Source organism: Anomaloglossus baeobatrachus, chromosome 3, assembly GCF_048569485.1.
Source record: "Anomaloglossus baeobatrachus isolate aAnoBae1 chromosome 3, aAnoBae1.hap1, whole genome shotgun sequence".
NCBI classification, from domain to species: Eukaryota; Metazoa; Chordata; class Amphibia; order Anura; family Aromobatidae; genus Anomaloglossus; species Anomaloglossus baeobatrachus.
In genome coordinates, this window is record NC_134355.1 from 582598309 (window position 1) to 582612778 (window position 14470).

Here is a 14470-nt window from a genome sequence, read left to right on the forward strand (position 1 = left end):
ATATGGTGCATGCCCTGTTAGGGAAGGAGTTTCTTTTCTTTGAACACAACAGCATGACTTCATCGTTTCAGAATCATTTTTACAGACCAGAAATAAATAAGTGCACAATATTCTGCTTTGTAGAAACAGTGTCACCCTTTCCCATTTGCTGTCTTTGGATGGTATTACAAAAATACCATTAGTTGCCACCACGTGTGGACCGAGCGGTGCCATTTTCAATGTGCTGTGATACCTCCACCAATTTGTTATTAATGGCTTAGCATCCCAGGAAAAGACTCTTTATATCTTATAACATATATAAAACCATTGAAGGAGAGAAACATTTTTTAGGCATTTGAATTACAGCCCCATTCATTGCCCCCTAAGGTTTGGACCACTGGTGGACACAGAGAGACGAGGGCCTTTGTGCAAGAATAATATATGGGCCCTTTAGAGTCAAAAAGCTCTTCAAAATGCCCAATTTCACCTGCTTTGGAAGTAGAAATGGGCCTCCTTACCCCCTGGTCCCCTGTGCAACTGCACCAATGATATGTTCGTCCCTGGTTTGGACTAGGCATAACCCGATAGATCAGTTTTATCTCGAGTGTTTCCTTATCCAATTAAGTTTTCAAACTCAATTGTAATATAACAAATATGATGTTGTACAAATGATATGAAGTCATAAAAAAAATCATTTTACTTTTAAAATTGATTTAATTTCATAATTAAAATAACAAAATTCTGGTCTGCAACAGCAGAACCAGACAGCATCCAGGCAGCATACATTAAGCGAATAATATTAAGAAACAACAGCCACGCGTACATCTTTAAATACTTTCGATAACTTAAGTAAACTCACAAAAAATATATATCAGATTCATACATCTTTGGAATAAAACAGACTTTCACAGCGCAGATAGGCAGAAATACCAATACAAAAAAAATATATATTACATTTGTAACCCATTCTGATGTCAAAGGGGTGGAGGAAGGGGTGAAAATTGCTAGAACATATCTTTAGTAAATTGCTTTATGCAATTTTCTTCTGATCTAATTTTGTAAACAATGTATAAGAAGACAAATAAAAAAATGGCTACTGTTGACCAGCAACAGCAGCCCAACGAGAAAGAGAAGGCTCGGAGTGAGGGAAGTGGGTTTTAAAATATAAAATAAATACAATATATGATCTAGTGGAGACGTACAAGGAATAGTATTTGGCTTGTACTTATGTGAACTTTTTTTTAAGTATCAACCTATGAGGCTTAGCTCATGTATTGACCCTTGTATCATGGTAGAACATTGATAAGAGAAGACCACAAAAGGTCTGAACAAGACAGAAACAAAAGATGTATAAATACAATTGAGAATCAACAGAAGAAGACTTATAAAAATAAACACATAAGTATGTACATGACAAATGTTTGGGACGAGAGTCCGACAATTTTAAACCACTTCAAACCCCTACATTTTTGTAGGTATTTCTAGCAGCAACAGGAATTGGCCCTTGGCTTTTGAAAGCCAAAAGTAGACTTTATTCATCTCCCCCTCCCAAAGTCTGTTTCCACATGATTCAAACTCTTGTGGTTGAGTTGCAGTTCCAAAAGATCAGATACTGTATCACATTAATTGAAGTTGGTAAGTGTCTTCAACTTCAGATGGGTGAAAATCTAAGGAGGTCTTTCGCGAATCTTCTTGTCTTCTGAGAAGTCAGTGCTCACACAACTCTAAAGTCCATCTGCAGTTTAGGTTGGAGCTTCCAAGCAGAACACATCTTCTTGCATTAAGACTGCCTCATAGTTGCACAGGATTTATCCCACGTAAACTACAATTGAGCGACCAGCTATGGTTCCTGGTCGTGTAAGACTTTCCCAACATTCGGATGTTATCATCAACTCAGATGAGAATTTCTACCATTTCAGAAATATTGGAGCTTGTTGCAGTTTCTGAAAAACAAAAATAAACAGGACATTAACATATGGCAGCTCTTCAGGAAAACGATCAAGTGGTTGGATACAGATAAAGTTAGCCAAACCTAAGGGACCAATTAAACATTAATTTTGTATGGGGGCCTCGTGACACTCCTTAACTAATGGGTGACAAAAAGGATTTTAACATGCCCAATCCTTTTGTTTTCAAAGACAATAAGCCAAAGCCAGAGGTCTCTAGTATCGACTTAGGGTTTGTATAGACAGACTGACCGGTGAGACTAAACTTATACCGATCAATCGGTGGTCGTTAAATAGCCTGTTTGAACAGGCAGACTGCAGTAAACGATGCGAGCTGAATAATCGGTAATGGACTACTCGGTACGCATATGCCGTCATTGTTCTCCTGTTTACAAAGTACATTTTGCTGAAAAATTACAATAAAAGGGTATCTTTTAATGAGCGTTCTTAAGAATGCTTGTTCATGATTGTCAGCTTAAATCCCCTCTCCCTTCACAAACGTATGTATCGGAAGAAAAGGACGGGTGAGATAGCAGTGGCCATTGGAACACAAAAACAAACTGGTCATGATAAAATCATTAAGATAATGTAAAATATGAGGCTGACTTGATTGTTCACACATTTCTTATGCATTGGACACACTACATTGTAATATTTCAGATGCCAGCACATGAGAAGCAGCAGGCCGACAGATATTAATATACATTCACTGGATGTCCTGTCAGCATGAAAGCAAATTGTCTATGCATGACTGGATTTCATCCATCTAAGCACTAGCTATGCACCCTAGCGATTCCATTCTCTGATTCACCCCTTACAAAGGCCATTGAATACACAGATGATGAGACAAGCATGTGATCAGTCATGTTAATATGTGGCCACATAAAGGAGGACCGAATTCCATTCACGAGGAGTGAAGCCGGGACAGTGGGCCTTCCTTGTAGTGTGAAAGGGTTTGTCTGGGATGATGTATGCAGCGCTATTGCTCAAGGTTTCAAAAACCAGCGCACTGGGTCACAATGGCCTATTTTCTTTGGCTGGATCGTGAAGTGGTGGTAGTGGTGGCGAGACATTCCAGACATGTCTGTGGCCTTACGTGGTGAGCAGACAGACTGTATCTTTATGGTGAGGTTACTCCGGAGTAATGGGAATGTGAGAAATATGAGGAAAACCTTAAGGAATCTATTGACTAATTGTTCTTAAGAACATAATGACTAACAAAAGCTTCTTAGTGCCACTCAAACTGGAGGAAGGGATATTTCAAGTGGTTGGACAACTATTTTTTTTCTAAATCAGGGAACTAGGGCAGAGTATGTAACATTCCTAATTTATTTTATATATCACCCTATGCCATAATCAGATTTCATAGTACCTAGAGTGCAGGCGAGATCAATAATGTATTCTCTGGTGCATTAGACATATTCTTTTCCCCCTTCCCCCTTCTTCGTTCAATCTTTGGCCTCACACCTGCATTCTGTTCCCAGCTGCATAGCTGAGATTCATTGGCATTAGTCATCACCAAGGGAGGCCAAGCCTTGGCAGGGATTGTGAGAGGAGAAAGCTCTCAGCTATGCAAGGCTCGGCACAGGCTCAGCCTGGGGGAGGGGAGGTGAGCGAGTGCAGCTTCTGCCGTTGCGAAACATCTCCCGAGTATCAGCAATGAGAGAATACAAGCTTGTTCTAGCGACACTATGTCCACACTTGCATTATAATGGTATAGTGGTGTGAAGACTCACAACGAGCCAATGAAAGCCTTGTTGATGGGTGAACATATAATGTTTAGGGTTGTGTGTGCCAAGAAAACACCCTTTCTGCAAATCAATAGTATTTGGTGGGAACTGAATTTACTGGTATGAAGCTGATGAGGATTACAAAATATCCATAAATATATACAATTAATTATTAAAAAAAATACACAAAGACACCCAAAATGGAAACAAGAGACTTACCTAGTGAAGATACGTTATTTTCCAGAAAGGACTCTGTTACTTCAGTTGAACACTCAGTCTGGGTGCTGCCATCTTTACTGCCATGTTTCGAGTGCACGGGTAAGATGCCAGGATTGGGAGATGGCAAGCAATTCGATTGGCTGACTGGAAAGGAAAAATTAGGCAAAGATAAGCCTTATTTTCTTATTACAGGATATATATGTACATTAGACAGGTGAAACATCAAGTCCATCTGCCCTGAGATGTTTAAGTAATCACCTGCTAACACTTGTGATATGTTGGTTTGTCGCTCTCCTGCCGTTGAGTTCGGTGTTGATACAGATAGCGTGAAAATAGAGGGCACAGATTTAGCCGGCCGTAGTGGGCCCTGGTGGGGTTTGCGCTGCTGCAAGACCTTGATCACTGCATCTTTCTCTAGTATCTGGGCATGTAGAGCTTTGATTCTACATAGGAAGAAGCAAAATGGTAAGAATTCTTAAAAATAAACAGTGGATACTAGTCACATAAGTACAGAAATATGGACTAGTCAACATACCTGTTCTCCATTTCTTGATGCCTGTGGTTGACCATTAGGAGGTCCTCATTGAAGCTATTGTTTGGAGAGTGGCGCGGGGAGTGATTGATGATGGTAGTGTCTCGCTGAGCGGCAGCAGTGGCAGCAGCATCCATTGCAAACTGGCGCATAGTGCGTTCTTCTAAGTACTTTTGCTCCCACTTGGTCATGTCGGCCTCCAGTGCCAAAATCCTCTCCTCTTTTTCCCTCAGCTGTTCGGACAGTACTTGGAGAGAAAGCTGAGGGGATTGACCTCCGTTCTGTGACAGTGGTTGTCTCTGTTGGGGGAAAAAAAAAAAAAGAAGTTATGATTTTCTGTTATAGTCAATACTACTAGACATGTAGCGAATACAATCAATATAAAAAACATTGCACTACACTCCTCCCTACCTGTTGAGTCCTTAAATTTTTCAACTCCTGCTCCAGCCTTGTCCTCAGACGTAATTCCAGTTGTTCTCTCTTTTCACAGGCAGCTTGGAGTTGGCTTAAGGCTTGTTGTAATCGCTCCACCTTTTCTACATATGCTCTTTTCTTGCGGAGTTCATCTTCTGTTCGCGCTGCTGTGGACTGGGCATTACTAAGGGCTTTTTCCAAGAGCTCTGCTCTCCTCCGCTGGTCCTCATTGGCACTACGCAAGAGGATGATCTCTCTTTCCAGCTTCTCTTTCTCTTGCTGCTGTTCACGGCCTGCATATAATTAGAAATATACCATTAACGACCTGAAATAGTCAGAAATCTCTACATTAAGTAGCTTGAATCCAATTCTTGAAACAGGTTAAAATGAATCATTCACAATGAGAACCTGTCCGTGGTGGGAAGTGCGGTCCAGAAACAAATACAAGGCAGGTTTAACAAAGAAGTGGTGAGTGTATTTCAATATAACATCTGCTCATAGTCTACAAGCCAGTAACGTTCCCCCAGAGCTGGAGATCCCAGCCTAGGTCTAGGAGACTTGGCAAACAAAAAAGAAGAGACCTGAGAGGTACGATAAGCTCTGTAAACAGCAAAGAGGCCTGTGAGATCCGAACATGTTTACAAGGGCTTTGTCTCTCTGTGGAATGAACTAACAAGAATATTCCTAAGAATATGTTAAACTTGACTGCTACTTCACTCTTCCATGAAAAGGTTAAGTAAACATGAAGGTTCCCAAGCTTTGGGGAAGCCAAACACCAAGAACATAAGAGCTCAAGGATGTATATCCTGGTAAGACCAGTTTTCTCTGGTGGTGTTCCCAGCTCTCCAACATTGGGATATACTATGCCATTAGATTTTTGTGGTGGAATAAGACTAGGTAATTAAAAATTGGCAAGTACTTGTAAAAATGTATAGGAGATTGGATAAGCCTTAAGGTTGGAGATACGGAATGCTTAAAAGGGGTTATCTTACAATAAATGTGAAATCAATGGGGGTGCCCCAAAAGGAACCCCAAACGATCCCAAAAAAAAGGGGTCCTAAACTCCTATGTGAATGGGACTGCAGTGCGCATGTACGATTACCACCACTATAGACAGGTGGTCACGTATGCGCACAACTGCTCCATTCACGTGGAGACATGTGACGCCCACCATTCCTATAAATGAGTTCCTGAAATCCCGTGTTAATCGAGCTGATATGTGGATGCACAGCCATAATTAGAGTGGTAGTCATGCATGTACACTACTGCTCCATCCACATGAGGACATGTGATGCCCACCATTCCCTATGAATGAGTCCCGGAAATCCCATGTGAATCGAGCTGATATGCAAATATGCGACCACCGCTCCAATATGTAGAAAAAAGACTAGTGGTCATGCATGTACGCTACAGCTCCATTCACAAGGGGGAACATAATAGGGGTCCTGAAAACTGTGAATATAGCTGTAGTGCGCATGCATGACTGTGACGCTTGTAGACAGTGAATAGAGCAATAGTCAGCCATGCACACTGCTTCTCCATTCTCAGGATCAGTAATCAGACCCCCACCAATTATACAGATATCACCTGTCCTATAACATGACAGTATGAAATATTAATAAGAATGCAGAAAGAATATCTTAGTAATATTTTATCTTTTATCACTCAAATCCATTTACTTCCTCGTGGCGTTTTTTTTTTTCCAGTTCATAGAGAATTTTTTTCTAGTCTGACTGACTATAAAACCTATCCTGTTAACCCCTGCTGTGCGAGCCATGTTGTGTTTTTCCCTCCGCTTTTCTAAAGCTAAGAAAGGGGGGATGGGGACACTTGGCTACCGGAATGCAAAGAATTCAGGTCACATTGAACTCTGTTTGTTTGCTAAAGAAACATAGCCTTTTCTTCAGGAAGCAAAGAATGGACACACCTCCGCTGTATCCTCAGAAGTGCGTCAGGCCAGATCCCACGTACACAGCGGTGAGGTTGAGACTCACTTGTTTATGAACTGGTAGCAATCTCTTTGTAATATTTGTAGTGTGTGTAATAGGGGTTGAATAAGAAGACATTGTCATATCCTAACAGGGACTGATTATACAATACTGGATTCTCATTTTCCGTAGCAATTTTTTGTCACCATATGGTGGTGATACTGTAATGTTTTAGGGTTGATTTGCAAAAGTACAACTTACATTGAGCAAGTAGCTTGGATACAGTCCCGTGGTTGTCCTCTCGGATCTCCAGACTCCTGGCTGCCAGCTGTTTGTTTGCAGATTCCAGTCGTTCTAAAGAAAAACCGCAAAAACATTTTTTAGCCTTTACCATTCAGCCTGCATGAAACATTACTTTTCTACTCTTTCTTCATCTAATCCCTCCACCTTATTTCTGAGGCTGCCTCTCTAGTGAAAAGGTCTTCCCAAAAATATCCCATAAATAGGACAGCAGAACTCAGTGGAGACTCCAATTAACAAGACCTTGATAGGATATGTAGGTTAATGAGCTTTGTCAGAAGATCCCACTGTTTCTTTGTCTTAGTTCTCTCTTACATGGCTTTTCAAGGACTTGATGGTCTTAAGAACTCCAAGTCCACTCAATTAATGTTAGTATCCATTGTGGGAAGGTAATGATTGATAGCACATGACAGTATGTTACAGTGAAGGAAGCCTTTCTTATTGTCCTCTCTTCTCTCACCTCTCAGGTCACGGTTAAAGTCTTGCATGCGTCTCATTTCTTCTTCCATCTTGGTCCTCATGGTGGTCTCAAGTGATTCCCTCTTGGAGGAGGCTTTCATGAGGCTGTCATAGGCTTCAGAGATTCGCTGAATTTCTGTCTCCAGCTGCAAAAATTGAAAGGAATTAATAGTCTGTAATGTTAATATTATCTGCTTCCACCAAAGATCAGTTAGTACGGCCATATAAATGCTTATAATATTCCAAAAAGTTCTTTAATTTGAAGTCTTGTTTCGGCCTTAATCCTACAAACTGAAATGGGATTCCCGTAGTGATCTCATTATGCTCGCTTTCTAAATTGAATAGTTTTAAAGGGCCCAGACAGCACCATAGAGCTCCTTATTTAAACACTGATTATGTCTGTGGACTTTATGCCACCTGCCTGTCTGGATTACACATTTGCTGAGGGGCTGGCACCCCCTCCCCGTTCCTTACAGCTGAGGCCTTCCTAACACAGGCACCTTTTCATCCGCACACAATGGCTCATTTATGCCACATCAGGTCAGCTCAAGCAGAACACAAAACCCAAGCAACTGTCAGCGGCCTTCAGCTCTACGTGTGCCTTTAACAAATGGCTCATAGCTGCCTCATTGTGCAAGGAGTCCTCGCAGCTGTTAAAGGGGAGACCATAAGGGAGGGGGGGGTTGGTGCAAAGAAAGTGAAAGGGTTGACAAAACGAAACCGAGAGGGGTAAACACCCCACCCTCCGTGACCAGCTGGAGAAGCTTTACAATAACCTGTTTGTTGATGGGAATCGTATTATGGACACTAATGGGTTTTCCAAAATGTAGGGCCTGATGCACCAGACAGGAAAGACAGCTGCGGGGCAACACTTCATAGACACACAGTGCACTTGTGACGTGCGTGAGGAGTCTTTTTATAATATTGGTTTTACCTTTTGAATTCGGACTGCCTTCTCGCTGTAAGTCTCAAGTTCTCTGCGCAACTTTTCATTCTCTCGGAGCAATGCATCCATGCGCGCCATGTGGTTACCCGCTGCGTTGAAGGATGCCATTTGGCCATATTGTACATTAGGATCTGGCATTGTCCTACAAGTAAAAAAATAAGAATGTTAAGTCAGATATGCCTGCATCTATCAAGCTTAGCAAACAGATCGTTACTTGTTGTATGATGTAAATCGGCTCTGAATATAAATGGAGATGGATAGCGCTTCCTTCCTGTCCCAAAATAACCAAATGACTTCACCTTACATTGGGAACTGCTTTTATAACGCTACCGAGAGATTAGCATTAACTTGTACTTGGGGCCTGTACGGTCTTGTACAACCTACACAAAGCAGCATCTTCCCAAGCGTCGCCGAAATTAATGCACCGACTCCCAGAAAAATCCAATTAACCCACGACTATATTGAATCTTTGTGACATAGCCGGCCATCTAATTACACCGAAATTGCACCGCACCATTCTAACTCAAATCCGGAGTATGCCTGTAATTTACCATGAATATAATTACCTAATGTATAACTTATTCATTCTCCTCATCCTACATCTGCCACTTATGAGCTAAATGCCATTCCAGAGCTAGCCCGCATACTAACGTCTGGAAGGAAGGCAATGGACAGAGGTGCGCTGCCTAAAGCTAGAATAATACATCTTCCTATTTACTATTTGTTGACTGGAACTTTTAGGAATTCATAATGGCTCTCACAATGGGGATGGTATTTCCGTTAATGGGACTAATCGCCGCCGCTGCCAAAGGGGTTACAAGAACTAACAAGGGAGAAAATTCTTTTACTATGAGACTGAACATATTCCTTCGCTACTATCGGCATTTCTCAGAGCCACTTCCTGTCTTTGCTTATCTCTTCCTGTGTGAACAATGCAGAATTGTCGCAGCCCACCAACTCAGGCTTTATTGTCAGGGATCTCTTTTAAAACCAAAGACCAGAGTTTACAGTGATTTTTTATAATTGCCTTTGATCTGTCTTTTAATACAATGTTGGTCTGTCTGTGCGGTTGAATACATCAATGTACACAGGCACAATTCAGATAGTCAACTGTTTGAAGTCTGGTTTATTGGCTCTCGGATAGAAGAAAGTATTATTATGGACCATGTTAGAGTGTAAAGCAAATAGAACAATGGTTCTCGAATTTGTGTGTTTACCTGACATCAGGCTGATGGTATAATGGGAGGTCTCCGGAATATCGCCTTTGTTCGGGAGCATACCCACTGATCTGCTCAGGTTGGCTGTAGGTTGGATACTCAGGTGGAGCATTTCTGTAGTGTACTACTCCATCTTGTTGTCCATGAGCTACTGATAGCTGATACTGTTTAGAAAGTTGAGGGAAGCTGTGTGAGGAGCTCATGAGGTTTTGAGACTTGGCGCCATTACGTTCAAGAGACATCTGCAGCAACCTCTCACTCAGAGACCTTACATGACCATGATTTAGCTCCATAAGTGACTGGTCTTGCCTATGAGGAACATGTTCAACACTTTGGACATTTTGAGCTGCATAATATTGAGAAAGGGCAGCTTTGGCTTGATCATAGGTTGGGAGCTCCTCACCCTTATGTTGGAACTCATAAGCTTTATACATAGGATTTTCCAAGTAGAAATGATCACAATGGTGCTCCTGCCCTTGAGGTTCCTGCCTTGTTGAAGGGCTCCCATGCATCTCCTCTTGTTCTAGGCTTTCAAGGGATGTCCTGGGGCTTCCACTGACCCCACCACCCCTCAGGGCTTGCTGTTGGATGGCCAACAACGTGCGATTCTCACTCAGATTCCCATATCTCAGTTGCTCCTGAATAAGACGGTGTAGGACCGTTCCAGACGAATCCTCCGCTGTTCTCATTCTTGCTCAAAAAAAGAATAAATAAATATATATCCCACCAGAGGACTAAAATAAAAATACTGGATAATCCTTCCCCCCCTTGAATCTTCTGCTGATCTAAGGCACTGGTGATCGCAGCCTGTGGATGGAAAAACAACATATTACAATAGGATCTTATTACTGATCTACACATATACATACATATTTTATAAAAATATATGTGTGTGTATCATATACAGTACATCTTTTTCTTTGCACACTACTAACTTTACAAAAATTGCGCATGTCAATAGATAACATCAGAGGACATTGCTGGAGGCTGAGGAACCCTAGTTATTACTGAGCATTTAGCAGCGAAGGATTGACCTTGATGGTACCTTTGGTGGTTAATTGCACATACCTTTCTACTGCTTGGTCGCCAACACCCACTGCTCACAGTAACCTGGAGACTTTTGACCTGCTTCTCTTTTAGGCAGGGGCTGTATTAATGATTGGAATTTTCCCTCCCCTTTTTTTTCTAAAGAGATAAGGTCCAGTATTCCTTTGGTATGCCCCCCTGCAGCTCCTGTTTTGTAGACTCCCTCCCGAATACCAGAATTCCTAGTTGAAGTTGAACAACAAACTCTACAATTTTTCATCTATAGAGGCGACTCACGATAATTAGGACAAAATTGGAATTCTACATTCTGCGTTCTCTAGATTTGTGCCATGATGTGGGGATTCCGGACACACGAAAATTTGCATATGTAACATTGAGTTAAATGACATTTTCCATATTGTTGTCAACAATATAAGTTCAAAGACCACAAGCTGTAGATTTTTAGTGCCCAGAGCTGTTTTTCACAGCGTAGGAGATACTAGCACCTCAGAAATATCTACGCTGTGACATCACCGCTCTCTTTGTGTTGCAATTGACATTCTTTGTGGATTGCAGCCCTGCCACAACTATACAAAAGCTTGTGCTCAAAATAAGAACAATAACAGAAAAAAAATACCCTACAAATTCCTCAGCCATTGCTAGGGGTGACCAAACACCTGCATTTCTGTCCTTCTCTCCCCACCAAAGAATGCGCCATTGTTAACCCTTCCATTGTAAACAAAGCATACCAAGCCAGCAGAGCCGAATGATCACAACACATCAATAGTCAAAAAGATAAAAGACAAACATATTACTAAAGCTCAGCACATGCCATCCGGACCAACAAGAGGCCAATCCTATTAGTGCGCACAATCTATGGGGCACATGTGTAGTAGATATGTTATCAATAATATATATTATAAATACAGTATATAATAAATACACCCACACACATATTTAAATAAAATTTTATATATATATATATATATATATATATATATATATATATATATATATATTTTGTAACATATGTTATAAATACAGTATATAAATACACACACACACTAATATATATATATATATATATATATATATATCTCTATATCTATATATATATATATATATGTGTATATTTATAACATATGTTACAAGATATATATATATGTATATATACACACACACACACACACACAATACAAAAGGCATCACATATCTATGTAAATATGGTAACATATGTTATCAATACAGTATATAATAAATACACACACATATGTATATACACACACACACAAACACACACACACACACACAATACAAAAGGCATCACATATCTATGTAAATATGGTAACATATGTTATCAATACAGTATATAATAAATACACACACATATGTATATACACACACACACACAAACACACACACACACACAATACAAAAGGCATCACATATCTACGTAAATATGGTAACATATGTTCCGTGTCTATTGCTTCCTTGTGTTCCTCCAGAGTAATGCCAATTATTAGCACATTGAACCATAACAAGTATAAAGAACAACGTAATATAAATAGAAATACATTTTACAACATGCCTACAATCATATTCTTGCAGAAAAATAGAATAAAACTATCACATCTGTAAGGTGTTGCAGAATTAATGGCGCTATATAAGAGTAAAATAAATGATAAATAAAAGTAAAATAAATAATAAATAAAACAAACACATCCATGTAATGGTCCCAATCCAAGAGGAGAAGGAAAAAAATGACAGTGCACTCACCAGATCATCCCCAGTGCTGCAGCATGTGGCTTGGTGTGTATCCCTGTGATGGGAGCAGACTGTGCACAGCCTGGGAGCTCAGAGCAGACTGACTCTCCTGCTAGCACACTGCCTGTACTGCCTCACTAGCTGTGCTATGCCAGGAATGTGAGGGTTTCAGGCTCCCCCTGGGATAACAGCTCTAACCACACATAACCTTTCTCCTGCCCCTCCTCTCCCTCCTCTCCCGGGACTGTGCTCTCCACCCTCACTCTCTCCAGGAGCTGCACATACACCTGTGCTCCACTAGGGGCAGTATAATCCCCTGCTGTACTGTGCAAAGTGCATACTGGAAGTGGAGAAGAACAAAGAACAAAAACACTGCTCCAGCTACATCAAATATATAACAGCAATATAGAACAAAATAAAATTAAAAAATATGGGAAACGATTAAACTGAAGTCTATTGCTTTATATCTGTGAGCATTACTTCTCATATTATTTCAATTAATTTTATTACTACTTTTCTTAATAATAATGATACTACTACAACTACTAAGACTATTACTACTACTAATAACTATTATTTATTTATTTATTTATTTAAATACACTGTATGAATTAAAATTTTTCAAGATTAAATATGGGTCAGAATCATTACAGTTAGTAACTTACAATATTGTCTGTGACTATTTTCTTTTTGTTACTCAAACACAAGTACTGCGATTACTAATGCTAGTCCTACTATTGCTAATACTGAGGTAGAAGTGGTAGCGTAAGGCTAGGCACACACAGTGAGTAAAACGAAGCCAGTGGAATGCAATAAAAAAATCACATTCCACCCGAAGCCATGTTACTCTACGGGGTCGGTCCCATGTGCGATTTTTTTTCTCAGCCCTCGGACCAAGAAAACAGTTGCAGCATGCTGTCCGATTTGTTTTCACTTGCACCCATTCAAGTCTATGGGTGCGAGAGAAACATGGCATTGCACTCGTATTACACCTAAGTGCAGTGCGATAACCAGCTGCTAATGGAGGAGATGGAGAGATGAGTCCCTCCCTCTCCTCCGCACTGCAGCTGTGCTCCGATCGCAGGATCACATCACAGTATAGTGACACTCGGCTGATGCTCCCAGCCGAGCGGAAGTCGGGGTCATTAGCATATCACATTGGATACTAAATGCCTGTGTGTCCTTAGCCTAAACGTTTAAAGAGGATATGTCACAAGGTCAAAAGTAGACAGTTGTTTCTTATCCCTGTTGCCTCCCTTCAGTATTCCATCAGCTATATAATTCCAGAGATATGGGCCTCTATATTTGATGCAAATTATTATGGTCTTTTCCAAAGGAGCATTGTTCACAGGATAATGCTGTAGAACAGCCTAAATACATAACCCCCAAGGTTCCCGTTACCCACGCCCCCATTGTAAAGACCATAAAATTTGCGCTAAACCATACGGCAGATTTAAAAAAATTAATAGTCAGAAAGCAATGGGAATATTTAAGAAAAAACAAAACATCCACTTTTGCCACGATCACATATTCTCTTTAATAGCTAAATGCTTAAGCAAACACTTATGCCAGACCCTCCCATACACATGCACGCTCAGTTTGGATGAGTGATCATGTATTTTCTGCCAGATGCTCCCATAGACACACATGCACGCTCAGTTTGGATAGGTGATCATGAATTTTCTGCCAGACCCTCCCATACACATGCATGCTCATTTTGGATGAGTGATCATGTATTTTCAGTGGGGAAAGGGGATTAAGCCTCTGCTAAACACCTCTGCCTGCAGCCTTCTATTTGTGGGAACAAAAGATTTGGGCGTGTTAAGCCTGCTTTACACACTACAATATATGTTACGATGTGTCGGCGGGGTCACGTTGTAAGTGACGCACATCCGGCATCGTAAGATACATTGTAGTGTGTGACAGGTACGTGCCTACAAGTAGTATTCAACCCCCTGTAGATTTAGCAGGTTTGATAAGATGCAAATAAGTTAGAGCCTGCAAACTTCA

General features: G+C 40.7%; 1 protein-coding gene across 1 annotated transcript; it reads right to left on the reverse strand.

Annotated features, from left to right (window-relative positions):
- Positions 1-673: 673 nt before the first annotated feature.
- AMOTL2 (angiomotin like 2) lies at positions 674-12628 on the reverse strand. Its single transcript, XM_075341004.1, has 10 exons — positions 12473-12628; positions 9671-10477; positions 8442-8595; positions 7509-7653; positions 7010-7102; positions 4818-5113; positions 4410-4705; positions 4133-4317; positions 3875-4018; positions 674-1922 (listed from the first exon to the last, which is right to left on the reverse strand). The coding sequence occupies exons 2-10, from the start codon at positions 10357-10359 to the stop codon at positions 1873-1875; spliced, it is 2052 nt and encodes a 683-aa protein (XP_075197119.1). The 5' UTR covers positions 10360-10477; positions 12473-12628; the 3' UTR covers positions 674-1872.
- Between the last annotated feature and the right edge of the window lie 1842 nt (positions 12629-14470).